General features: G+C 37.6%; 1 protein-coding gene across 6 annotated transcripts in view; it reads left to right on the forward strand.

Moving 5' to 3' along the window:
• UTRN (utrophin) overlaps positions 1 to 27,598 on the forward strand; it is a 341,969-nt gene that overhangs the window by 222,141 nt on the left and 92,230 nt on the right. For all 6 annotated transcript variants that reach the window (XM_041423524.1, XM_041423522.1, XM_041423525.1 and 3 more), the window contains 2 exons: positions 1,716 to 1,888; positions 7,246 to 7,402. In XM_041423524.1, the coding sequence (XP_041279458.1) occupies positions 1,716 to 1,888; positions 7,246 to 7,402 (330 nt within the window). The remainder of the gene's footprint in view (positions 1 to 1,715; positions 1,889 to 7,245; positions 7,403 to 27,598) is intronic.

The following is a 27,598-nucleotide window of genomic DNA, read 5'->3' on the forward strand; positions in this document are numbered from 1 at the left end:
GCATGACCTGGCTTTTGTAGCACAGATTAATTGCAGTTAGAATTGTAACTGCTGTACAGTGGTTCTGTCTCCTGCTCTGTGGGACTGAGCTGGGTTTCACTGCACCTGCATGCATGTTGGAGTTGTAAGGACAGGAGCTGCAAATATTTTCAGATAAGTATCTAATTCAGCTAGTGACTCTGCCATCTTATTTGGGTTGGCTGATCAACAGACAATTCCATTTTGTTTTTTCCTTTTAAATGTCATTTTTGTTTCTGTGTTTAGAATGGTGATTTTTATTGCGTTGTTTCAAAGACAGAAAAAATGTCTTTTAACCTGCTTTAAAGGACTGAATCTCAGTGCAAATAAAGGTAGTTGTCCAAAGTCACACAGTAGCACTTCTGGCCAGACAGAGCTTCACCAGTGCCTCCCTCCATCTCTCACCTCCTTTCCCACTGCCCCATCTCTCCTCCCTCCTCTTCTTCACCTCTATCCTGATTTTTTTGTTTTCTTTCCTAGCTCTAGAAAGCTTTCATTCTATCTCAAATTCATGGCTACTTTTCCACTTCCATTTGCATATGTGCCAGCAGGAAGACATCTTTAGGATGGGGAGGTACAAAAGCCCCCTCCTTTTCTGCTTCTGGGAACAGATGGTGATTACTGAGAAGTTGATTGGAAGAATAAAAACCTTTAAGGAATTTCAGTTATTTGATTTCCTCTGTTGCAAAAGAATTTTATTTACATCTGCATCAAGTTCCTGTCATAAACTTTGTTGATTAATCCTATTGAGACAGCCAATACACCTCCTGGCTTTCAACACATTTACACTGCTTTATTGGAGTATAGATAGATGTGATGTATGGATACTAGAAACCATTGGCAGTGGTGCAGGAAGTTTTGTTTGCTCTTTTTATGTGTTTTAAAAATAATACTGTGCTCAATTAGATGAAGACAATATCTGTAATGTGTTTCTTGAGGCAGATGGTAGATGAGAGAATAAAATGTGTTTAATTTCTAAGAGGAGGAGAAATTAATCAACAGAATGGAAATCACAAGCTTTTCTTTTTCTTTTCAGTATTTACTATGAAATTCAAATTATAATACATCCTGCCATTTTATGTCTACTGCTCCATATATTCAGGCCATAATGTAAAGTAGTTTAATTGTAAAAATGGACCTTTGGTTGCTGTAACCATTTAGCTGCAGCTTAGGGTTTTAAAGTTAAGATTTTAGTTAAATGCTTTCATTATGTGTAACCTAAAATACTAGATAAAGGCTGCATTTCATTAGACTGTTTAAAATTTCTGGAATGTTTTGTTTCAAAGAAGAAAGAGATGATATAGCTAAGGCTGAATCGGTGTAATTTCTGGAGAGGAAATGAGTTCTAGTGTGTTTGCAAATGCCACACTGTGTGAAATGCGTGGGTGAGCAGGAGACAGTTAGATACCTTCAGTGCTACAAAACACAATATCACAGAACTTGGTGTTTATAAATCTATTTCCTTTTTCACAGCCTTGGATGACTTTCAGACTCCTTTTCTCACACTTAAGAAAGCTAGACCTTTTGTAGTGATGTTAAGAGGATTGCAGGTTTTCTCCTGTGCATCTTTTATCAGAGACACCCAAGGAGGCTGGAATACAGGCTCTGTTCTAGTATATAGGAGTACTCATGAGGAGTCACCTCTCCCCTCCTCTACTTACAGAGCTATGTTTGAACTTTTCTTGCTGGTATTTCAGGACATCCAAGCTGAGATTGATGCCCACAATGACATCTTTAAAAGCATTGATGGAAACAGACAGAAAATGGTGAAAGCCTTGGGAAACTCTGAGGAAGCTGCTCTGCTCCAGCACCGGCTTGATGACATGAACCAGCGCTGGAATGACCTGAAGGCGAAGTCAGCTAACATCAGGTGAGTAATGAAAACATCGAGGTGTGATGGGGCACAGTTCCTTTCTTCTAAGTGGCTTGACAAATATGACCTCAGCATTAAAATGATCTGTCTGTTTCCTTTCATGAAGGACCTCTGAGTGGAAATATAAAAACTTGGTGAACTTTTTCCCCAGGTAGTCTTAGCTACTTGTTTTCTCTTCAGAGCATCACATTTGTAACTTGCTGACCTTGTACCAAAATTTCCAGAAAGTGCATTGAGTCTTTCCTTATTGAAAATCAATGGCAGTGTCCATGAAATAATTTTGCAAATCTGCCATGACTTTGAGGAGAAATCAGGAGTTTGTTCATGGTTTTGTTTTTACAAATTTTTTGGTTTGAGATTACTAAGTTAATAAAACTTGTATCTTAAGTATCTTGATCCATTTAATTGGTTTTGAATTATTAATTCAAATTAATAATTCAGTTGGTGTTATTCAATTTAGAAATTTTTTAAAGTACTTGTTAATCAAGGAATGCATTTTATAGTTTTTTGACCCTATCTGTACCAAGCTCAAGTGTGGTAATTGTTAAATCTTTCTGATGCCACTTTTGAAATAGATACTGCCATATTTATTATTGAATTAAATTCTACATGAAAATTAATTACATAGAGAATAATTTCTAGAGCTTTTAATTGCAACCACTTCCTTGTTGGTTTGAGAAAACTGTTCTTTTAAAACAATGTTCAACATTCATATGAATATTCCAAAGGCCAGGAAAATGAGTCAACCTTAAAATTCAGGCACAAGAGTTTGAATGAGTGAAATAGACGGGAAAATGTCATATTTACTTTTTATGTGCACTTATCCCATCACCAACCTTCTAAACAGTTAAATGAAACTGTTAAATCAGCTCCTTGAAAGCCCTTGAAGAACTTGAACCCAAAGAACCAAGCAGTTTGGTGTGGGGGCTTGCAGAGACTGACTCCATCACATAGGCAATTTAATGCAAGAGTTGTTGGACTTGAGTTGTTATGAGTTCTGTTGACAAGTCCATGTGAAAGAAAGACAAAAGCATACTCTTAAAGTAATAGCTTATCAGTTGTGGAGTTCTAGCAAGAACCACTGGGCTGCTTGGCCATTCCTGGGCTTGGTCATAATTTGGGAGAAATGGATGGCCATGAAAAAGGGTCTTCAAGCCACTTATCCTGTACAGCTATGAGTTCCAAGGCTGTAGTACAGAAAGACTCATTGTGCAGTCTGTGCTTAGAAATTTGGAATACATTTTCTGAATACAGACCCACCTTTTCTCTTCTTCATATACATGGCACGTGTATCCCATTGAGCAGCATTAATGTTTCTCTGCTGGTACCTGCTGTGCTGCAGAGCCACATGTCACTGGAGATCAAAGTGTAAGATAGGCAAAACAGAGAATACTGGTGCAAATGTAAGAAAAGTAAATTGACCTTTCAAATCTCAGTCACTACTGAAAAGAGCATAGTATTTCTGAGTTCATATATTTTGCTCTGCTCTTCGATTGCAGTTCACTTTTCTAACTTGTGCAAGAGTCCTGGAAGCCTTCATAGGGGACTAACAAAGCACAGAAGTCTGTTTGCCTTCAATTTTTGCTTTCTTGGTGTGTCTTTTTACAAGGATGAATTGGAAAGCAAAATTGTATGGATTACTCTAGTGAGAACAACATGTAACTTTTAGATGCTAGGACTGAAGAATGAAAAAGCTGATTGTTTCATAATGGGTTTTAGCTTGGCATAGTGCTTCTAAATGAAAGTCTAAGCTTTTAAAAATATTTTCAGGTATGTGTACACTCCAATTATTCTGATTTTTAATTGCTGAAAGTACTGTTCTCCGAAAGAGAGACAGCATGAGTTTTTCTCATTACTTCAGTCCTCAGAGCTGATGTTGCTAGTCACTGTGTTGAGTTTACTTCTTTGCTACTGTAACTAAAGGAAGTTCCAAACTGGAAAAACAGTGCTGTTCTGGCATATTTTTAAATGCACAGAAGCTGCTTAAACCTGTACTTGGAGTTTCTATGATGCTGCACCTCTCTCATTGAAATTGTAGACTTAGGCTTCTTTCTTTTCCTCTTTTATTTTATTCCCAGGAAGAAAACAATGCTGCAGACTTGTGGGGGTCTGCCTTTTAAAGCCAAATATTTAAGGGAGATTCTTTTCTCCTGGGGCAGGAGGTGTGAGGATGTTAGTGTTTGGGGGAGGGTAGATGTAAAAGTATGGGAGAAAGGGAAAAGGAGTTTCTCTTTTCTCTCTGTTTCTCTATATTTAGACCACCCACCAATCTTTTTTTATTCCGTGTGTTCCCTTGTCACTCAGCAGGAAAAATACTACCTCCATAGTAGAATCAAAAGCTGAGGAGGTCTCCAGCTGTGAAGAGAGCCTCTCAGGGTCAACAGAAGGGGAGTTGTGTCAGAGTTGCTGTTTTCTGGATGATTTTATTCAGCATGGGAAGGGGGAGGGAGGGTTCCTCTCAGTCTGGTCAGCTGGATGGGAGCATCTGTGTTCTTCAGGTTCATCTAGGACTCCCTTATTCTTTTGCATACCAGGTGGTTGCTGCTCGTGAATATTTGTGCTCCAACTCATGCTCAGAAACAATCATCTATAACAGACCTCTGTTTTAATCAGAGCAGATTCTTAAGCCATCACTTGACCTAGTAAATCCCTGAGTTTGCTAATTCATTTGTCACATGAGCACAAACACCTGAAGCTTTGTTTGCAGGTTGTTTATCAGTAGAGTACAAATTCCAAAACAAAGGCCAGAAATCCTGAGAGAGACAACAGAAAAGCCCAAGAAACATTTCAGAACTTCTGCATAGTTTTTCTTCTGTCTCTGATAATGTCTGTATGACACATGTAAACATGATACTGAAGTTTTACACTGAAATGCAATTTAAAGCATATCTTGACTTGTTTGCTCCTGTGTGGCATTTGCTTAGAATGGGATTTACTGAATGTGTGTTTCTTTCCTCCCCAGGAGAATTGAATGCTTGTGTCTGCTCTTCAGCTGCTGCATCTTGCTTTCATTTTCAATATTGCTTTCAATAAGATTAAAAGGATAGTATTCTGGAAAAATCCAGGCTGATGTGATGAGTTTTTCCCTGTGTATTTTTTCCCTTTTTAATGTCTTTCTTTGGGAGGTTAGATCACTTTGTGCTTGGTGAAAAATTTTGAAGTCCCTGCTGATGTGGTCCCTTTCTCTCCTCCCCTTACTGCTCTACCTCTGCAGGATTAATTTGCACTTGAGCATGTGCTTGCTAGTGTTATTTTTGGTATTGACATTTATTGGCCTGTACACAAGTACTAAGTGGTGAATTACAATGCATTTAATCCTGTAATATATTCAATATCATTCACATTAATATCAGATTAGTTATTCTACTATTAATATTATTACATTGTATGTTACAAAGTGGTGAATCACCCTTAAATCATCCTTTATGTAGTTACAGGACTTTTTCCCCTCCTTACAAAGCTCCAATTTATTTTGCATACAAGAATTCCACTAAATAATTAGAGCAGAATCTTGAAGCCTCAGAGAATGACAGTTTTGAGAGGTGAGAGTTGCTTATATGTGCTAGAAACTGTAATAAGTCATGATGAATAGAGATTTCACAATCAAATGTACAGAAAGCTACAAATCTGAACATTTTCATTGTAGTTGCTACTAGAAATTCTCAAAGACCTATCTATATTTTTTATCAATCAGAGTCTAATGGCAACACTGTAAGTTCAAATGTGGGCTGCCTTGGCTTAGATGAGAGGGCAATGTCTCTCTTCTGCCTGATTAGTAAGAAATATAACTCTGTTTTCACTTCAAGAAAGAAGGGCCAGTTCTGAGTACCTGAAAAAATTCCAGGAGAGTGGAGGCAATACATTCCACTCAGAAGCTGCTGGCCTGCACACCAAGGCTAGCACAGCAGCTTGCTTGTGCTTCAGTGCAGGGTGGGATGCTGACTCTGCTGTTTAGGCCTGAGCTGCTAGCAGCGTGTTGCAATTCAGTGTTGAGATAAAGGTATCAGTGAGAGTAATTAGGGACAGTAGAAACCATAACACACAAAACTGTAGGCAATAAAATGTTGCTTCTGGCAACTACTTATATTTCATAATTTTTCCCAAGTAGTTACCTAAGTGCTTTCCTTCACAAGAGTGGTGAATAGGTTCCTCTTCCTAAAGGTACTTGGCCTCTCCTTTTCAGAAATGTGGATTTTTTTTTTCTTTGTATTTCCTTCTTTATATACTTTTACTTGACTACTTTATTGATTCACCTATCCTGTATTGATACACCTATCCAGTGTATTGCTGGCAAGTCTCAGTGTGGCCAAACCTGAGCTTGTGTCAGAGTTAACCTTGCAGCACATCATCTCTTCAATCTACAAGTTGCTGTATCAGCCTCAAACATTCACTCCAATGCCATCTGAAATGATAATACGAGACAAGCCAGGTGAAAGTTTCTAGTGTGAGTCACAGTGAATAAAAAAAAAAAAAAAAAGATAACCAACAATGTGCAAATAAAGAAAGATAATAGAGTTTATACAGTTTACTTTGTTCATCCTTCAGAAGCAGGGGAGAAACTTGCAGAACTGCTGTCAGACTGAAAATCATTCAGCTCTACTCCCCCCATCTGTGTGAAGAAAGAAACTTTCTTGTTGCTGATATAAATTAGGTACATGCTTGAATTATACCATTACATAGAATGACTGCAGTAAAAGAGAGGTAGCTGGTCCCTGTTGAAGATTTCTATGCCTCTTTTAGGTACTGTAGGGAGAAGACATGAAGTCAAGGTATTTCTGAAAATTATAGAAAAAGATATTTGGTGTTTGACTTTTTTATTTGTGAATTGAAGTGAGGAACAGATTCACTGTGTTAATTGTCTAGCAACTCAAAATTGATGAAGATGATTTATTAAGTAACCTGTGTCACTGACTGATATGTTCAGCAGACAGGCAATTTGCTGTTGATAACTACTGGTAGAACACAAGGGATTTTGCTTCTGGAGAGTCGGGGTCCTGGCGTGAAAGAGTTCCGTTTTGCAGTGCTTTTGCTCACAAAATGATGCTTGTGCTTGTTGCACAACAGTGGTGGAGTCACAACAAAACACAGGAATTTTTTATGTTGCTTAGACATGCAGTGTTCAAGGTTTTAGATAAATTAAATCATCAGGGTCGTATTTGTCTGTGTTCCCCTGTTTCTCCTCTGTTTATTTTGATTTGCTGTGCAAAGTGTTCTGAAATAGATTTTTTTTTAACACAAAGTTGCTTTGCAGTTAAACACTTGGAACATTCTCATCTTACTGATGGAGTAATTTTGTTTTCCCATGCTGGTTTTGCCATTCAGGGCTTTAAAGATGTTGTTATGCTTTCTCACAGGGCTCACTTGGAGGCCAGTGCAGAGAAATGGAACAGATTGCTGACATCCCTGGAAGAGTTAATCAAATGGCTGAATGCAAAAGATGAGGAACTGAAAAAACAAATGCCTGTTGGAGGGGATGTTCCAACCTTACAGCAGCAGTATGACCACTGCAAAGTAAGTTGCTTAAGTTTTATGGATATGCTACTGTGAATTACAGAATGAAGCAAATATTTGTACAGGAGAAATGATGAATGTTACCTAATTACTAATTTCTATAAAAAAGCTCTAAGTCTCCACCCATTTTTCTTACACGCCTTGCCCAGTAAAGTGCAATTAAGATATGCTATAAAATTTTATCTAAAGTATTTTTGAGACATATGTTCAGTCTAAACACTTTTTTTTCTTTACTGCTCTTTGATATTTTTGGAATCCTGATGGGTGAAACTGTAATTTTACTCTAAAAGTTAGGGAAGGTATGCAAAAGTAGGAAGTGACCAAGAATCATGAAAGCAAAGATTAATGTAAATTCAGTAAAATTGTGAACAGTGCCTTTTTACATGTTACTAAACTCACCAGTGATAGAAGCCTCCTACCCATGCACATTTACACTGCAAAGATGACTCAAAACTGTTTTAAAGAACTCAAATTTTTCTGTGCCTTGTACTGTTGTAACTATAGCATGCTGTTCTAGTTTTATGGTTTTGCTTGTCCTGTTCTGGTTGGTACATGATAGATTATTAATTCCTAATGAGTTCTTGACAATAAAAAAGTCACTTGCATCTGCATTTCTTCATTCATGCATGTAGAGTCTATCTTGCCATCTCTCTGATCGGTAATCAAGGGAAGATGGTTTTGCCATTGGAAAAATTCAATTTAGTAAATTGGTTCCATCTCATTTGTTGATCTGTATGGTATAAACAGGAAAGAGCACAATGCAGCTTTATATAGTTAATTGCATGATAAATATGTTCCCCTCTGCCAACTGCACTGGTGTCTTTTCTGCTGTGGTGTTTGGTGAAGGCAAAATTTGAGTTTGGAAAAACTTACTAATACAGAAATACTTGGAATACTGTGGGGAAGTACAGAAAATGTAGTTTGTCATGAGCAGCACTTTTGCATCTTCACTCCAAAAGAGAGGTGCTTAAGCAAGTCTGCATACATTTCTTCTTAATTTAGTCTTTTAAAGTAAATTTATTAGCATAAACTCAGGAACTTTGTTTCTTGAGAGTTCATCTCTTCCTAATCCACTTAAAGCATTGTGCTCTGTTTGTAGGCACATCTGCTGTGATTCTTTTTATAATGATCAAATGGTGGATTACTAGTGCCAAAGAGCAAGAAAATGCTGAAAGAGAGCCAAATATGATTTTGAAGGAGGTCATTGGAAGGTGGTGGACGTCTACAGGTCGTTTTCTAAGGCTTGTTTGTGTCTTGTGTAGATTACAGTATGTGCATGATAGTACTAGTAAGTGCCTCTCATCTGAAGAATGCAAATTGATTAATAAAACTGGGGCTTTATTCTGAAGTGGAAAAGTTTAGTAGTAATGGTGCTGGATGGTTCATTTGGAGCACTAGTGAACTGCAGCAGTATGAAGGAGAGAGAGCACCTCTGGGTAGTTTAATCCTTGCCCTATGTTTAACGAATAACTGATATTTTGTTATGTGTCAAGGTTAAAACTCTACTGAGTGCATTCAGGAGCTTTTGGAGATTATTCTTTCATTTTTCAAAAAGGCAATTTTCTTGCAATGTCATAGTGAGTATTGGATATAGTTGCCTGAGTCAAGTATTTAATATGAGTTGCATTAATGGTCTGCAACAGCATGAAGTTAAAGCAACCCTGAGTATCACTTTATTTTTTATATATCTGTGCCAGCAAAAGCACTGTATACACCTGCAGGTATTTCTTAGATGATGTCTGGATTACTGTTTCCAAACAGTTATTTTATTAGGGAGAATCAGGAGACTCCCATATATTTTGTAATGATACTGTGCTATACCAAATACCAATTATTAGCAGGCAGCATTTCAAATTCTGCTGAAGTTTTGCTCATTAGCTACTGCCAGAGGAGGGGAGCTGAACCACAACTGTTTGTTGTGCCATGCTTCTCGTGGCAATGCTTCACTGTTTCTAAGCAGGAGCTGTTCATTCCTTGCTGAAGCTGCAGCTGATCAAGCTGAAAAGTTGTATTTTTTTCAGATAGGAAGTGAAAACTGAAGGGAAAAAAAAACCCAACAAAAAGCCAATAAAACAAGCACCCAAACCTGTTAGAAGTCCTTCTGCTTCCTGAGCAAGGTCAAATGATTGATTGATATGTTTAGGATGCTGGATGAAGTGTCCTTGATTGAGGAGCGCAAGTTTTATTCCTATGGTATTTTTTTTTCTTTTCAAAATAATATGCCAAAACTGCCCATTCAGTGGATTTTTTGTCAACTTCATGTAATTCCATGTTGTCAGTTACTCTGTGCCTTGTAGTGTGGGTATTTCTGGCTGGTGTAATTTGCTTTGCCTTTTAGGTGTTCCATTTAGAATATCCTCTTAAGCTGGGAGTTTTCAGTGTTTCAGGTTTGAGGTGTAACTGTGTCAGATGAATATTGCAGAGATATGACTTGATTTGTCTAGTTCCAAAGAATAGTCCCTTTATTCCACTTCTCATCACCAGCTGTACTGGTACTTTTTAAAATGTTTCTTTGCCCATGCTTCTTCAAGCGTTAAACCTCCTGAACATTTCATTTTTAAGATTTACTTTTGATCAAAGCGGTTTTTTAATGATTCATTGTTGAATTTCTGCAGCACCACATCAGCTCACCTTGAAAAGGTTCTCCCAGGTCTGTTTGTGTGTCTCTGCTCTCCTCTTTCCTTTAGTTTCATACCTGAGTGTAGATTTTAAGTTGTCTTCATGCAAATTGAGCAGTTCAATACCTCACTTTGTCGCCACTACTCTGTGACCCATTTTCTCAAATTTTCAACTTGCTTGCCTGATCTTGTCCTTGCTGGCACTTCAAAATGTAAGTGGTAAAATAGTGGCTCAGCTCTGCAAGATGTGCCCTCATGACAATCCCATATCCTTCCCTTTATTTTTCTGAGTTCTGTTGTATTAGCATTATTTTTTGCCTCTAGTTACTCAATAATTGTTGTTTTTATTAACCTACTTTTTTTCCCCCTCAGGTAGAGGGGATGAATTCTTTGCTTCAACTTAATGGCACTAATTTTATAGACCTCTGTTAGTATCTCCCTCCCTCAGTGCTTGGCTTCAGCAGTGCCAGATAGATAAGTACAGTATTATGTGACAGTTGGGTTGGCTCACATTGTTTGGGTGCTACTGAGGTGTTTTTGGACAGGAGGAAATAACTGGTTTTCTGTTTGATTTTTAAACTTGTTTTTGTTTTAGATATCTCTCATTCTTCTGTGTTTTAAAAGCAAACATTACACAGAGCACTGTTAGTAGGTTGAATTGGGGCTACAGATTTAGTCTATATTTCCCAGGTTAACAGAAATCTTTCAGGATGTGGCAAATATTTATAATTTTTTGACTCTTTTTTGTGTTGTTCAGCCAAACTTCCATCGGCTAGAAGTTCATCACATACTAAATGCTCAGTCTATCAATGAGCACATCCATTCTGGGTGTTGAGTGTTGCTCTGTGCATTGCAGGGGGCAGGACAAGAGGAAACTTAAACAATGGTGCATGAATTTCCTATTTTGATTATTCTCAAAATTTCTTCGTCTTTAGAAGAGGGGTTGTGGAGCAAGATATCCCAAGAATACTGGAAAATTTGGGACACTGAGAAGAAGTTTAAAAGTATGTGAACTAAAAAGTTGTTCATATGGAGTGTAATTATAGCTGAGTCTACATTCACACTCCAGAAGTGTGGGACACAGGGAACGGTTTATAGGGAAAAGAAACTGAAGGCACTTACCTTTTCAGAGTTTGCCATTTTTTCATCCAAAATTTTACTTTCTCACTGTTGCTAGTTCTTAGCAGCTTGTGTTTCCTTTTCATTCTGTTCTTTACCAGTGTTCCATATTAATATTTATTTAGGATTTTAATGTGTGTGATGCAAAATTTGATCAGCTGCATAGACCAGCAACAAAACCCCACACCAACTCACCAAAACAGAAAAACACCAAAACCACCACCCTAAGCCTGTTCCTCCCAGCCTCTATCCCTCAAAAATCCACTCATACATGCATATTTTAGTATGCCAGAAAAGAAAATCTGCAAAAACACCATGAAAAATCGGTGGGCTGGTTTTGTGCATGTAGAAGTACCTAGAGTCACACATGTGTACAAGAGGAGGAAACACAGATACTGAAACCTTGTTCTTTGGAGATGCCCTGAGATCTTTATGTATCTCACTTTTCCACTGGAAGAGTTTCTTCCAGTGGAAGAAACTCAGTGAAAGTGTGCTTTTGCTAAAATACAAAGACTCCCTAATAGCTATAAATCACTGTGGTTTAGATTCCAGAGAGAGAACCAGGACATTTCAAATTAAGCAGAAATGGGTATCCTCTTGCATAAATCCTGTTGGCATGTGTCTGCATAAATGAACAAATGTCTAGCTAATGCTAAATAATGCATGCATCGTGGATCAAAGAGATGCTTAACTTAGCTTCATTTGAGCTCAGAATGAATTGGCAAAGGACCTGGGAATGTTTGATTGATAATTTTATATCTATGGATAGGTCATTAATATTTTAGATACTCTTCAAACTTTTTGGGGTGGCTGTCTATGTATTTAATGTTTCAGACTTGTTTTGTTAAAGTAATCAGGTAATGGAGGTTGTAGTATTTCAGTCAGTTTTACTCAGCTGTTTTCACTTAATCAAAGGTGTAGCATAGCCAACTGGAAACTGCTTTCTGTGTGTTGTTATCCCTTCAGGGTACCTGTAATTCTGTTATTCTCTTAAACAGTGGGAGAACTCTGTGAGGAAAAAATCTATTTCTAGCCTTAAACTTTTCTTCACTGTTTCAGTTTGTCTGTCTGATTTTGGGCAATGGGCTTATTCTTAAATGAATTCCTACTTAATTATTCTAGATTTGTTTTTCTGGTATATTTTCTATATTAAAATTTGCTTCCATGTCAGGAATTATTAAATCTAAGAATGAAAAGAGAAGCATTAAAGTATTGGTGCTGCTTTAGGCTATGATCTTATAGTCTAGAAAAAGCTTTATTAATTGTTACTCATTTCATTACCTAAGACACAAGGCACACAAAACCTCTGCTGCTTAGAAGTGGTCAGATAAATTGGTTGGTCAGTTAGTGGGTGGTTGCTAAAACATTAATTTTGACTACAGTGTGAGCTATGAGGGGATAAGAAAGAAGAATTAAGTGGTCCATAGTTGGAAGTGGAAAAGCAATACAGCCTTTTGCTTAAAGGAAGAGCTGTAACTTGGTCTGATGGACAAGGATGTGATGGAAACAGGAGCTTGAGCAAGATGTGCTTGCTCTGAAGTGGCTCCTTAAAGTCAGGATGTGGTTTCAAAAACTACATGCTCTAGCAAGAAGGGGAGTAGCCTTCCCAGTAGTCTATCAGCATTACTGAGGGGTATGAGAGCTCTTTAAGTAAATTTGTAAGAGATAAGAGTTTTTTTAAGAACTCTTGAAATTTTGCATATTTGAGAGTCCTGAATGTTGATTATTGGTGAAAAAAATCTATTGTACTGCTCAAGGACAGTACAACTCATTAATTTTTACTGAGACTTTTCTTTGTGGTCTGTTTAGGAGGAAGAAGTGGAAATAGTGGGTGGGAATATTTTGTTACAGGAGAGGAAGATTCTTAAGTGGACAGACTTAAATCCATTGCTCACTAAGGATTTACTTAAACTGATTCGTGCGTTGCATGAATGATTCAGGTGTGTGTCATTGCTCTCCTGGGCTTTTTCTCCAGAAGAATGATGTGTGAACAAAAGCATGGGACAAAGAATTAAGTGTTAAATTAGGATGCCAGTGCAGCGTATTTTTAACTTTGACAAAAAAAATAGTTTCTCCTGGTTGTATTTCATCTTGTTCCCAGAAGTGTGGTTGTCTTGTGATAAGTCAGGAAAGTTGCAACGGATCAGTACTTAAAATAATAAATAATCTGGATAATGAAAGAACAAATTATTCTGTCACTAATGCAGGGTAAAGCAGGTTATCTTACTGTGGAAAAAAAAACAATTCATACATACTTTTCCAGTACAATAAATGAAACATTTCTGTGGGGTTGCCTTTTTCATAATACCATTTTGATATATACAGCTCATGCTGCTCTTTCCTGAGGAACCATTGTCTCATTTGTTTTAATCAAAGACTCCCACATAAATTTTTAGGACCTCACTGGGTCTTTTTCAAACCACTGAATAAAGGAAGATTTGTAGATATCCTCAAATATCTAAGAGGTCATTCGGACATTGCTGTGGAGGAGAATGCCTGTGTCATAAATTAGGCTTATATTGCAGAAACAGCACAGCAATCAGCCTTTCTCTTTGTCCTTAAAAGGCTGCCTGTTTCTGTGGTATCTTTTTATTTCACCTCACAAAAGACCACTCCAGCTCCATCATTGTTAGTAGTAGCCCATCTACAAGTAATGACATCTTGTAACATCTTGATGCACTGGAATGTACCAGACATCTGTTTCACTCCTGTGTCTTGAGCTGCAATACTGTGACTGGCTGTGGCCTGACCTTCAGGGGTGAGCCATGAGCACAGCCAGGGGAGGTGATGGAGCACCAGCATATTAGTGACTGATTTTTTGTCTTCACCCATAAGACAGCCACTCTATTCTCTTAGGTACCTGTGTTGTTCATCTTGCTGTGTTCTTCTGACTCTACTATATCCTTAAGGAGCTAAAGTGACTACTATTGCATTTGATACTTTGGATGCAGCTGCACCAATGCAATGTTTAATACTGTAATACAACCGTGGCTTTTTGTTTTGTCATTTCTGAGGGTGCTCAATGTTTTGTTGACTAGTTTTTTGGTTGTAGTGGCATATTAAGCAAATTATTTCTGGGACCTGGCAATGAAACTCCCAAGACCTTTTTTTCTAAGCTGTAACTGCTCAGAAAAATGCTCATGGATTTAGATTTGTGTATGCTTTTTCTAAGATCAGTTGGTATTTGAATTGCATTTACAAATGCTGGGTACCTCCTGAAACCTAAAGAACGATAGTCACCAGATGAGCTGCCTCACTGGATCTCAGAGATGGGATGGTGTGAGGAAATGAGACAGGACAGTTCTCTGAATGCAAATATTGTTTTTTGCTGAGATCTGTTTTTCCAAAGGCAGAGAGCCAGGAAAAAACACTGGCACAGTTACAGTGAATCTGTTTTTTCAACTGGCGAGTACTGCTGGAGGGCCACAATAATACAGGGTCCACTGCCATATTTTTTTTCAGATGCTTTCGTAGCCTGTATTAGAGGTGAAAACTGTTCGTCCTACTCATGCATTTCTCAGTTTAACACCAATTTGAGTTGAGGTTCTTTCTGTATAGTCAATAAAACCAGCTCAAGTTTCCTTGATTTCTCTGTGATCTGCTTTGATAAACTGGACCACTAAGAAACTTAGTCTATTTAACAATGCTGTTCACTTGTCACTCAAGGTGTGGAGTGGAGCTTGTAGGGATTAATGCAGATCTTAAGAACCTTTTTATGTAACTGTCACTTTTCCATATTAATTTTGTGCAAACACGAGAGAGATTTATTTTCTTTCGTCTTGAGTTCTCAGTGGGCAGAGTCCCCTATGCATCACTGTTTTGGAGAAACTGAACAGATGCATTAATTTATGATGCACTTCTTAAATATGCAGTAAGAGAGAGGCTGTTACCCACTTTTAAATTCTCCTGAAACTTACTGCATTTGCAGACAGGGACTGGTGAAGAATCTTCATTTTCTGTTAAGACCATCTTAATCTAGATCCTGCTTCTTGCTGCTGCAGGCAGGCTCCTTAGGGAAGAAGAATATTTATTCCAGTTAACTCCTGAACTCAAGGATCCTCAATCCCTTGTTATTACAGTCAGTAATCCACCCTAGGAAGATCAGCAATAAATTGGAAAAAAATTGTTTCCATGGCAGCCACCCACTCCTGTTTTCATGCAGATTCTACAGACTGAAGGCTAGGTTTCAAAATAGGGGAGGGGATGGGATTCTGCTTTTTCTTACACTTTTCTGTTAGTTTTCCCATTTTTGTTTTGTTGCATTTTTAGAATGCAAGGGTAGGTGGTTTAATGGGCAAGGGTAATCACAGAGGAGGTATTTTGTTCTGTTTTGTTTTCTTTCCAAGAACTCTTAACCATAGCTGATAGTTTTTCCTAGACAGTTACCACACGTCTGTATCTTCTGACCCGGGTTTCAGTGAATTTCTCTCCTCCAGTCTGTGGGGCTGGAAAATTCTTAGGAATGTTACTGAAGCAGTTTTCTTCTCTGAAATTTTGGTCTTTCAGTTTTGGATGCCGAAGGGTGCTAAACCTAAAATGATGCTTAAAGATTTCAATCTTTCTTTTTAGGGAAGCTGCTGGAGGTTATTTTTTTGCTAACATGTGTTTTCTGCAAAGTGAATTCAGTGCTGCACTTCAGAAAGGCATTACAGTGGGTCTAGGGCTCCCACTCCTACACCTGGAGCTCCTAGCAGTCCTTACCACTTACAGACTCATCCCGAGTTAGTTGTTTTGGGGGAAAGGTGGAGGTTTTTTTCTTTTAGTCAGATCTGGAACCTGAATGCTCATCTTGTGAGGCCGGTAACATGATACCTTTCCTCATGTCATTTCAAGTATCGTCAGTAGCTGTCCACATCAGAAGTCTTTGGGGTACCCTGAGCTTCAGTATTAAGGTACAATTCCTCCATATAGTGCTGTGCCTGGTAGGTCTGCAGTGTCTGCAGTCATTCCTTAGAGTTACTGAGATTACTTTGTTTCAGTCAGTAGGTTACAGAATTTTATAAGCATGGTGTAGTTAATATAGAAAATATTTTCTTGACAAAGTGGCTGTTGGTTGTGGGGGTTGGGTTCCTTTTGGAACCTTGGCTTTGGACCTCCCGGCTTTGGGGTGGCTCTTTAGGCACCTTTTCTGGAAGGATTGCTGTGTTGTCCTCACACTTGGACTACTAATGAGTTATTTTACATGCTTGGTTGGTCATCTTATAATTTATTCCCCTGTAGAGTGTGAGGACACTTTAAAAGCATCCTGTACAAAACCTAAGTTTTCTCAAGGGTCTCTTCTATCTTGTTGCTTAATGGCAACGGAGCATTATGTCAGTGCTAGTAGTGAAGCTACTGTGTCCTAAAGTGGTTTCAAGCACTATATATTAACTGGATGTCAAACTTCGTAGGCTGCTCTGCTAGATAGACAATACAAATGCAGTAACTTCTGTGACGTGAACAGCCTTTTCTGGTTCTGCAGTGAATGAAGATCAGCATAAACTCTAGTTTTTGATAGTCTGAGATGCCATGCTATTACTGACACATGACTGTGCTGTTAGGTGGCTGCTGTTGGTTACCCCTGTGATGCCTCAGGTTTTAGCCTTTATGTTTTTCAGATTCTGCACTGCTTTGCTGTGTAGTTCTGAGCTTCATATTAAGGGATAGTAAGCTCTCTTCACAGGGTAGCTACACAAAACAATTCCTTCTCTAACTGGGAACCAAGGACAGCTAATCCAAATCTCAGGCCCAAGAGCATGAACAACAGTGGACTGAAGAGAGAAAAAAAAGAAGGATGGGACTTCATAAGCTAAAGCTATAATTGGACAATCAGCTCCAATATGCTAATGGACCAGAGCTTATAAAAGTGAGAGACCTTGGGACTGATCATCCATTTTGTGACCATTTTGGGTTCATCTTGGGTGCAGCCCTGGCTGGGCTCTTGTACTGCCCAAGGTGTATCCACTAAGGCCTTCTAATAAATCCCGACTTTATTCTTTCACTCTGTCTAGCCTCTGTTCTAGGTCAGTCTTGACAAGGCATCACCTATATCCTGTTTCTCTGTAGGACAGATTTTGAGGGGATATGGGAAGCTGAATAGTTCTTCTGAACTTCTGGCCACTGGGGCTGTTTCTTAAATGAACAGGTGTAGCCTGTGGTGAGAGAGAACATTTCAAAGATGTTCTCAAAGAACTTAATAGTTGCTGCTAATGTGTTTTATGATAGGATTTTAATCTTTTAGACCTTTCTTGTTGAATGAATGTGTAAATGGAGGGAAAAAAAATATCTATGCCAATGTTTGATGGTATAACACAATGTGCCAAGGATATTTCCTAGTCAGTTTTATAATGTTGTGTCAGCAATTTTGTGTTTGCAAACAATATTTAGAAGCTTAAGAGAGAATAAACCAAAGCCATAAATCATTAAAATGTTTTGATACATTTATTTTCTGTTTTGTTTGAACTCGGACTGAATTTTATGCATTCTATGTTACTAAGGAATTTTTAGTCTAAAAGTCCTAATATAGGCAATAGATCAGATTTTTAAAAAACCTGCAGACTTCCTCTCCCTTGAAACAGCTGGATTGCAACTTACATGCTTGAAGAATTTTTAAAATATAAAGTAAAATATTGTGATTAATGAAAGGACTATGCTGTTGATTTTATAAACAGTCATTAAAAAATGCATACTTTATAACTGTGTGAGTTACTTGGGTCTAAATTAAAATTTTCAGTACCAACAGAGGCTTGAATGATTGAATCCAATCATTACTTTTATTAGTATATTTTTCATTAAGCCAGTGTAACAGGTCAGCAAGAATTTAATATTAGCAGTAATAGAAGAAAGAATAGTAAATTAGATAGTTTTAAAGAAATTACTGGAATAAATACATCACTTTTCTGTTATATATTACTGCAGGTCATCTAAAAGTTCTTTTCACCTTGTTCTAGATTTTATACAGTCTATATTTATTTCCCTTGGAATCAGTCTGATATGAAGTCTATCTTGTTTCTTTCTATTTTTAAATAACAGCTATTTGTGCACTTTCTCTTTTGTGGTTCCATCTTCTTTTTGAGTAATGGATCTGCCTCAGAGGAGAGAGGCTAGAATTTTATGTAAGCATTCACTACCTTGAAGGGATAAGGTTCAAACCAGGGAAGAAACCCTCCAACAGAACAAAATGCTGACAGGATAACATTTTGATGCTCTGAAAAGAGAGGGAAGACTAATTGTGAAAATGTTTTTATCATCATATAAATGCAAGGGAGGGGGAGGGTGTAATTTTTAGGTAAATTTCAATGGTATCTGCTAATTTTATCCTGTGCATGTGATTTTTCAATCTCAAGTTTTGCAGCAGAGAGATACTGAGCAGTATTTGATGCTGACATCAGCGCTGTGGTCAGTGCCTGCCATCACGTCCCTAGGTAGGGAGGCTTTCAGAAGCCTCAGTCCTTGAGACAGAAACAAGTCCCCAGGCTTTGGCTAAAACACAGACTGCTTGTAAAGCAGTCATGCCTGGTTGAAATTACTCCTTTTCAGTAGTTCAACCTCATTTGGGATGATTTTCTGGTGATCTTATATTCTTCTGTATGATCCTGCAGATAATGCCTTCTGACATTTCTGGCTGCTACAAGATCCTTAGTCCAGCGAGCATGGGTGCTTGGCTACAGTTTCTCAAACCCTTTTTTCACCTGTGTCTTCCTACTTCTGCTTTGCGTGGTGCTGGTGCATCAGCAACAGAAGAGAAAGAAAAAGTTATTATCTTAATGCTAGATCTATGAAGGAGTGGCTAGTTGTAAGCACAACACAGTATGTAAAACAAACAAATAAGCAAACCCCCCCCCCCATGGTGTTGTAAAAACAAAGGTACTTTTGTTTCTAGAGAGAAAACTAAACAGACACAGGTCAGATGTGAATCACATTATTAATGCTGTTCTGGAAAAGCAGCTTGGGTACCAGGATGATGTGTGTGGCGTAAGAAATCTCAACATACTGCAAGTAAGCATGCTTACTGCATTTTGTTTATACTTGCAGAAAAATGTGAAGAGGTTTCTAAGAAAGCAATGACTTCAGAGTTAAAAACACTGAAGGTAGTGCACCCTATTGCTAAATGCGATATAAATTAACTAAATAAAAGAAATATGTGAAATTCTTTTACTTTTTAAAAAAAATCTGTATTTATGGTATACTCTTTTCTCTAAGGTTTCTGGGGAAAGAGAGCAGTATGTAGGTGTCTTGCTGCATTTGCATCTTTTCACCTTTATTTAAATGGCTTTGACAATTTAAATTTCTGGGAAATTGTTGCAGATGTGTTGAAGTATTCTTCGGCATTCAGTCACTAAAGGCAATTAGAGTTTTTGGTTTTGAGACATTCCCTGTGTTCTCAGTGTTATTGTTTATACCTTCAGTATTTTGCTTATTGCTTTTACTTTTCTCCATGTCTTTGCTAGGTAACTTTGCCATGGCATAAAGCTTGTTTCTACATATTGAGGACTAAACAATTGGGTTATATATTTGGTGGGTTTTTTGTTTTTGTTTTTTTTCTTTTCCTAAATGAGAAATTGTTTGTGGTTTCAAATTCTGTTTCTAAAGAACAAGAAATCCTGTTCAATACATGCTGGTTCTACTGTATATAAAATATTACAATTCTTTGCCTGAAGAGCTACACATAAAAAAGCTTGTCATAGGGAGAAACAAAGCAGAGAAAGGAAATGGAGTGAGAGAACATGAGTAATAAGTCTGTCTTCTGATCTCTCTGATGTGTCCACCCTCTATTGGCAAGTATTTGTGGAGCTGAGTTAAATAGCCCTTCTTCACAAAAATATTCTTTTAAGCTCTGGTATCTTTCTCTAATTGACCCCTAATCACTGTCAGTTATATTAAATTACTTTCTTCTCATGGGCAGAAAGCTGCTTTGTAGTCATCCCAAAAAAAATGGCTTATGACAACTTTTGCAATAAGTTTCAGTCTGACCTTTTTTCTTTTTTTCCATTTTAACAGTAATTTTATATAATTATTTTTAATCAAGGTATACGGTTTATGTGAACAATTATTAGAAGAACTTACAGTGGGTAAAAATAAGGCAAAGTTTTGTCTTTATTGTCCATGGATATTTTGCAGAACTTTGCCTGGATTATTTTAATTTCAATCTTTTTCTACTGAATAAAACCCCAAGCAGATTGTTAAAATCAAATAGCAAACAGCTGTTAAGGAGGAGGGCACAACCCTGTGATGGAACACTATTCGGAAAACACTGACAATTTTCAAGTGGGTTTGCTCAGTGTTTTGTATTAATATATGTGTACTGAATGCCCAGCAGTATTTTAATTCTAATTTCTCATTGGCAAAATTGTCTGAAACAGCCATATTATTATTTTTTTTTCTTATCCTTTTAGTTGAATTTTCAGGTCCTGCTGGGTTTCCTGTTGCTTTTGAGTCGTTGTTAGATCATCTGTTTGAAAATGCAAAGACTGATCTAGGCTGTTGTGTTGGGCAGGTTCAGTTTGCAGAGGCATAAATGGAACTAATAAAGCAACACACACTATTGCATATTGGGACAAGTTTGGGTGTCCTGTTTGACAAGGGGCTTAAACTCCCAGCAGAAATCTATTTGTTATTCATGTTCTGTGTGTCTCATGATGAGGGAAAATTCTCTGCTACTTAAAGCAAACACACACCTGGCCCCCTGCCAAAAAAAAAAAAAATCCAACCCTACCACAACTATGTTGTGATACCTACTGCATTGCTGCTGTGCCATAGAATATATGAAATATTATACTTGGCTTGCCTTTTTTGCCTTTTTTTTTCTTCTTAAATGCCATTGACTTTTACAGATATGGCATAGGTGCCAGGTTCTGTTTTCATGTTCATAATTTCTGATGGCAACTAGAATGAGCTGAAGGAGGTGACTAAAGCAGAAGGGAAAGTCATGTTGCCCTTAGGGTATTCCTTCCTCATTACTCTCTCATAAGTGCTGGAAAATTGTCTGAAGTAGTGTATTTCCTCTTTCAAACACTACTTATTTTTTTCAGTAATGGTTTTACAGTAATCTTTCTGTAGTGAGCAGATGTTGGATATACTAGCACACAATCCAGAGACTGGAAATTTTGGAGAAGTGACCCAAAGCAGAGATCCGGCATAATCTGGCATGTCACAGTAACAAACTGTTTGGTAACGGCTTTACAAAGTTGCTGTCATTTTAGATGGTTTTGAAAATGGGAAGCCATCGTGGAAAAGCTGAGAGCAAAAAGCTACAAGGGGGATTGAAGGAGAGTGTGGTGAGGAAGACAGTTTGACTGTTTGGCGATTATTCAGTTGTCTGTCTGGACCATTTGCTTCCAAAGAGAAACCAAAGTGACTGTTTATAAGAAAGAGGAGTAATTAATGTTGACAGGGTTTCTGCTTCTGAAAGGATTTCCAGTAGCAGTCCTCTCTCATGTATGCATGCATGCATACAGAACAGGAACACTAGAGTTAGCCTCAAATTGCAACTGGTCCCTAGCATTTTATTCTGCTTCAATATTCAGCTGGGCTCTGTTGTCTGTGCTTCCTCCCCCACTAAAGGGAATATTCCTCCCCTTACACAGTTTTCATACAGGAGAGGCTCCCTTGAGACTTTTTGCAGTGATCTGATTATTTATAATTTATAGGTGATGCTGTGTAGTACATATTTTTCTTGGTGATCACAAGTCACTGTCAGGGATGCTGATGTCCTCTTGCGGTAAGGAGGCTGATGTAGAGGAAAACTCTCAGGAGATGTGGGCATGCTCACAAAGTGCATCCTATCTTTATATATTGAATGAATATTCATAGTGCTGCATAGCACAAAGTTTCTCTTAAGTGCATTGAGTTTGAGCTGTAATTAATAAAAGTCTTAAGATATCTGCATTAATACGGTAGGTACCATTAAACTGTGAGGTAGCTTATGATACCAAACATATTTGACTTGTCCCATTGGTGGTTTTTTGAAGAACTCAAGAGAAATCTTAATCACACAAAATAAGCAAAAGGTGACCTGAGTTGAACTACTCTTAACAACAGTGCAGCACCCAACTTGTTAATGGTGGCATCATTTCAGTTTGAAGCAGGAAACTAATGGCAGTTCATCAGTGCTCAGCAATCACACAGCCTGAGCAAACCAAAGCCAGCAAACAAGGAAAGAGGAATGTGTCCCTCTTATGTTGGAGATAGAGGCTTACTGCTGAGGGTGCAGGAAAATAGGCAGTGCTAACAGGATATTTGAGGGCTCTTGCTCAGTTAAGTTATATACCATTTAATATGCAGCAGATGTTTTGTGTGTCTTGTGTCAGGCTGGAGGCGGTACATGTTTTGGATGCATAAACAGAATAATGCTTTTTTTGTGTTATCCCTCCCTCTTTTTCTGTGAGTATTTTCTGATATAAAAAGGAGAAGTTATATCAGTTTCTACCCATAAAGAAAAGATGTAGTTTGATGCTGAGTGTTCCCACCGCAAACTCTTTTGTTGGGTTTTATGTAAAGTTACCCAGTATTATATTAACTGTTATCCAAAGCTACCCAGTTATACACTGTGCAGTCCACAGTTACACAGTTTGAAGCTAATTAGAGTTAGCATTGAGGACACAAATTTCCTTTCCTTCTTCAAAGGAGGTACAACTTTTAAGAGTGTGGAAGAAATGTAACTTCTGTTCTGCAGACAGCTTTACAAAAGAGTTTCATCTGAAATTGGAGGGTCCTTTTTTTGATGGTATATTGCCTTGTCTTTAAGGTTGCTTTTTAGAGGCTATAATATTTTTAAATGTCTTTGAAATAGACTCAGTGCAATGCTTTACTTGGCATTGTACAGTGATCTTTTCCTGTGGACTTTTTCAGGGTTTTTTGGCAGACAGTTTAAAATGTTATTTTATCTTTGCTGATTTTTTCCTGTCAGTTCCCTGTGTCTGGACACCGGTTCTTGTATACTTTAGATTAAAGGTTTTGGTTTGTCCCTAAGTTACATAAAAGTAGTTGTCCTGTTTCTGACAGGAGCCAGGAGCAGAGTCTGGGGAGATGGGCAAAAGAAAAATGGAGCAAGTAGAAAGGGTTAGTTCTCTTCCTGCCTTCTGTTGATCAGAGATGTATGAAAATGCCTCTGATGACACTACTGGTTTACTAAAGAATAAATAAAAACAGGAATAAAAAGAGGTCAAGTCTTCCAAGGTTATTGATATCTGATAGTTGTCATGCTTCCATAGTAGGGTTTGGTGGGATTAGTTTTCCTTCACCAAAAGCACGCTGTAGTCATTTTGATATAAAACTGAATGTGTTTTTACTGGCAGATTGGCATTTGAAAATTGGTTCCACTGCTAGCAGGGTGATGACTGCTGTTGTGTAAAAGTAAATACTTTTTATCCACCACATGAAGAGTAGAAAGTTGCAACAGCTTCCCTCTCTCTTCCTCTTTCAGTTTCCACACTGATTCAGGCATTTTTGCTGTCTCTGGGGTATAGTCTGTATGGATTCTTGTATTAAATTCTGATTAGATATGTTAAACAGATTTTTTTTCTAAAAGTTCCATTAAAAACATTTTTTCTTATGGATAGCGTTGTAAACCAAGCCTGTTTTAATCTGCTTTTGTGTAGTTTATGCAAGCCATCAAGTTTAATGATTCTCATACCCTTTTTTAGCTGTCATATCACAAACAATTTAAATCAAAATATGCTCATTTATATTTGAAACTTGCTGGATGAGCAAAATAGGCATATTCTATCAGATTTTGTTTTGCTGTTTATATGATACTTTTGTAGTATTCATGGTACAGTGAAATACAAAGTAAGGATTGAATATAAAAAATTGCTTTCCTGAAGAAGAGAAAAAGAGCCAACAAAGTAAGTTCAGTGGATATGCACTGAGCAGCAAACCCATCACAAAAAGGATTCTGCTGGCCAAAGTGGTTATATTTCTGGGGATTTCAGTAGTAGATTCAGTAAAGAATTTGCATTAGCACACTGAAGCCTGTCTTTTCACTTTAAAAAAAATTATTTATTTTTTAAAAAGCTTTTTGATGATAATGTCTTTGGCATTAGCTCAAGGATGCATGGTGTGGTGTTTTTTCCCCCAATGTAGTTCTTAATCATATTTAAACCACATCCCACCCCCAACAAAAATAAATAAATTTTAAAGAGGAGAAAAAAAAAATAGGAAAAGCCTTTAGGCATTCCGTGTTTTCCAGTCCCTAAAGACTATGCTCTGTTGAACTTCCAATCTTCTCTGGGCAACAAAGTCTTGGTTATCACTGACCTAGAAACACAAATAAAGTCTCATTTCAGTGGACTAAGAAATAAGAAATCAAGTTACATAAGATTATTGGTGCTGGAAAACATATTAATGAGCATCATTATGCCCCATTTTTTGTAACCTTTGCTCAATTAAGCAGGGTCTCCCTTTGTATCTGGTTGGATTTAGGTCCTGTAGCATCTCTAAGGAATGTAGGACTTGCAGTTCTTGCTTCAGAGAAGACTAAGCTCTTTCTTGGAAAACTAACTGTGAAAAAAAATTAGTTGAATTTTAAAGAAAAAGCATAGCCCTCTCCTCTGATCTTTAATTTAAGAATAGCTTTTTAATGTCTTTTTTGAAGCAATCTGTGTGGCAATGAAGCTTACTTCTGCCTTTGTGCTGTAGTAGTAGATTCTTTTCTACTGCACAAGGGAGGCCTTTCAACGCTTCACGAGGTTAAGTGTGGCTTTTCCAAACAGGCTTCCAAACATCTCCTGATTTTGAAATGCTGTTAGATGAAAATGGAGGAGATAGCTTTACTGGTTTTGTACAGCCTTGCTGGTTTTGTGCTGTAACAAGTTCAGAAGTCAGTTACCCTTCCTTATATTGAAGTGTCTCGCAGGAATGTACAGATGCAGTTTGAGATTTCAGTTTACTGGTTTTTACAATGTCAGTGACAGCTTTGTGTTTCTTGTCTCTAAGCATGAGCAGCAGTGATACAGCATACTTTCCTTCCTCTGTCTCTTTGGCTGCATTACTGCAAGGTACTTTGTTTGAGAGATGTTTTAGATGCTTATTTTATGTAATGGGTGTCTGTTAATGCATATTCAGAGGCGGGTGGTGTTTTCGGTGAGTAGCCATGGGCACATGCACTCCTCCAGAGAGAGAAGAGAAATTAGCAAGAGACAAGACAATCTCAGTGAAAAAAGTACCCATATTTCTGGCCTGAAGCATTTATTTTGATAAATCAAAGGAAAAGTCTTAAGTAAGCTAACATTTATTTGCCTCTGGTAAGAGATCACCAGCATACAGTCTAATTCTCTTTTGCCCATATCTATGCTTTTAAATTAATGTCAGTTTAGTTTCCTTGTGCATGCAGGCAAAAAGGAGGAATTTGCTGTAGATGTGACTTCCAGGTCTACACTCACATTGAACCCTTGTAGCTGACACCCTATTTGCACACTCTTTATTGACAGTACAGCAAAAGAGAGAGCAAGTGGCAAATGGTAAACTGAGAGAAAAATTAGAAAAATGCAACCTTTGGCACTTCTCTTTGGTCCTTTTTGAGATGTCTATTTAGATTCCTCTATTAAAAATAAATCTAAAATACTCAATATATATTTATTATGAAGTCAAACAGCTTCCTCTTTTTTCTTCTTTTTTCTTCTCCCCCCCCCCCCCCCCCCCCTCTTTTTTTTTTTTCTCCCCCCCCCCCCCCCCCCATTTTCTTTTCTTCCCCTGTTCTGGTGTTGGTCGCTGTTTGTCACTGATTTATCAGAACATGTAGGATACTGTCTCATCTTTAAAGTCTCATGTGTTACATGTGTCTTTGTATCTCTAGATAGTAATGGTTGTATCTTAAGCACCATTTTTCTCCTTCATTATTTCTCTTACCACATAGATTTTGTATGAAGTAGTAAAAGGTAAATGCATGGTGGGTTGCATGTTAAATATTGCTCTGTATTTGACTATTTTCCTTATCAGATGGGATAGACACATAAAATTGACTTTTACAGGGAGATGTGTACAAAGACCAAAACACTTCTGAAATTTTATGTGTACATGTCCCATTAAATAGTGTCTGAAAGGAAGGAACAGTTTTTAAACATGCCATGCTTATTTTCTTTCTAGTTCATTCTTTAGTGATGGAGACAGCTGGCAGAGACTCAGTCACAACCTTTATCTCTGTATGATCTTTATAAACAATTCCTCATCTCTCTCTGAGTTTGCTCAATCATCCTGCTCATTCTTCCCATCCTCTTAATGCCATGGATTATTTTTTTCCATTTTATTTTAGTGTATAAAAGTAACAGGAGTTTTTCAAGCACCGGCTGCAGAAAGAAGATGAATAAGTAATTAAATGCTACAGGAGCTGCTGATTGGCACATAAGGCTACAGTGTGCTGAACTGATATGAGTTACAATAACATGCATCTTTACTTCCTTGAAAGAGAGCATAATGAGACCTGATTTAAATATGTTCTGTTTTTAAGAAACATCCCATGTGTTTTCTTTGAAATTAGCTTTGCCTTCATCTGTTGGAACTATTAAGCAGATCTGTTCCTTGAATTATTCTGTACAAGTCTGTAGAATTCAAAAGAGAAAAAGAGACTGCAAATTAACAGTGAGTAATTTTGGAAGTCCACTTATTATGCTCAAAAAACAATTTAAAGGTGCAGCTGAAGGACATAGGTACTTTCACGATACACTAAACAGTGTAAAAATCACAATAGCAAAAGTTTTGGAGCTTTTAAATTTTCCAAGAGAGGAAAAGACTTCAGCTGCAAAGCATTCCCAGCAGAAATTTTGTAATGCCCTAGTTTAGACAAGTTCCTTTAAAAATCTTACAAGAAGGGTTGGGTTTTGTATTAGAAGTCAGATGTGTCTTTAATGAAGAAAGGGCGAATAGGTTCGATTATCTTGGTGTAACAGAGCAACTGGTCTATCTGTCTGCATTTTCAGAGTTATAAAGGGAGTAACATGTGTTTCAGAGTCACTGAAAGAGGAACAAATCAAAATGGAGAGTAAATCCCTGGCTCATGGCTGAAAATCATGGAGGCCCTTCTGTTCTCTTTCCTGAGAGGATTGTGTTAGCTGGGTCCTGGGTTATCCACTGTAGTTGGCTAACTTGAGACCTCCTACCTACAGAATGAATGCTGCAGTGCTGATTGTAGTTATTGCTTTGTTTCATGCTGCATAAAATATTTCAAGAGTGTAGTTTTGTAAGCACATGTCCACCTACCAGCGGAAGACTGTTTTTCAAAGCAGGTTTTTTTAAAGTATTTTTGGCTATTGTTTAGGGTCAGCTATGAAAACAGTTTGTGTTGACACAGTATCAGCATATCAGATTTTAGGTTTTCAGGACTTTCCCCCCCTCTTTTATAAGAATCAAGAATGTCTGAAATTGGTTTCTCCAGGACTCTTGCATGGCCTGGTTTATGTAGAAAGTAACAATGGACTTAAAAATGCAACAGAGCTGTGTAAACCGTAGACATTGGCTTTAATGGTCTGTCACCTGTCAGATTACT

This window comes from Onychostruthus taczanowskii, unplaced genomic scaffold, assembly GCF_017590055.1.
Source record: "Onychostruthus taczanowskii isolate IOZ18803 unplaced genomic scaffold, ASM1759005v1 scaffold78, whole genome shotgun sequence".
Classification (NCBI taxonomy): domain Eukaryota; kingdom Metazoa; phylum Chordata; class Aves; order Passeriformes; family Passeridae; genus Onychostruthus; species Onychostruthus taczanowskii.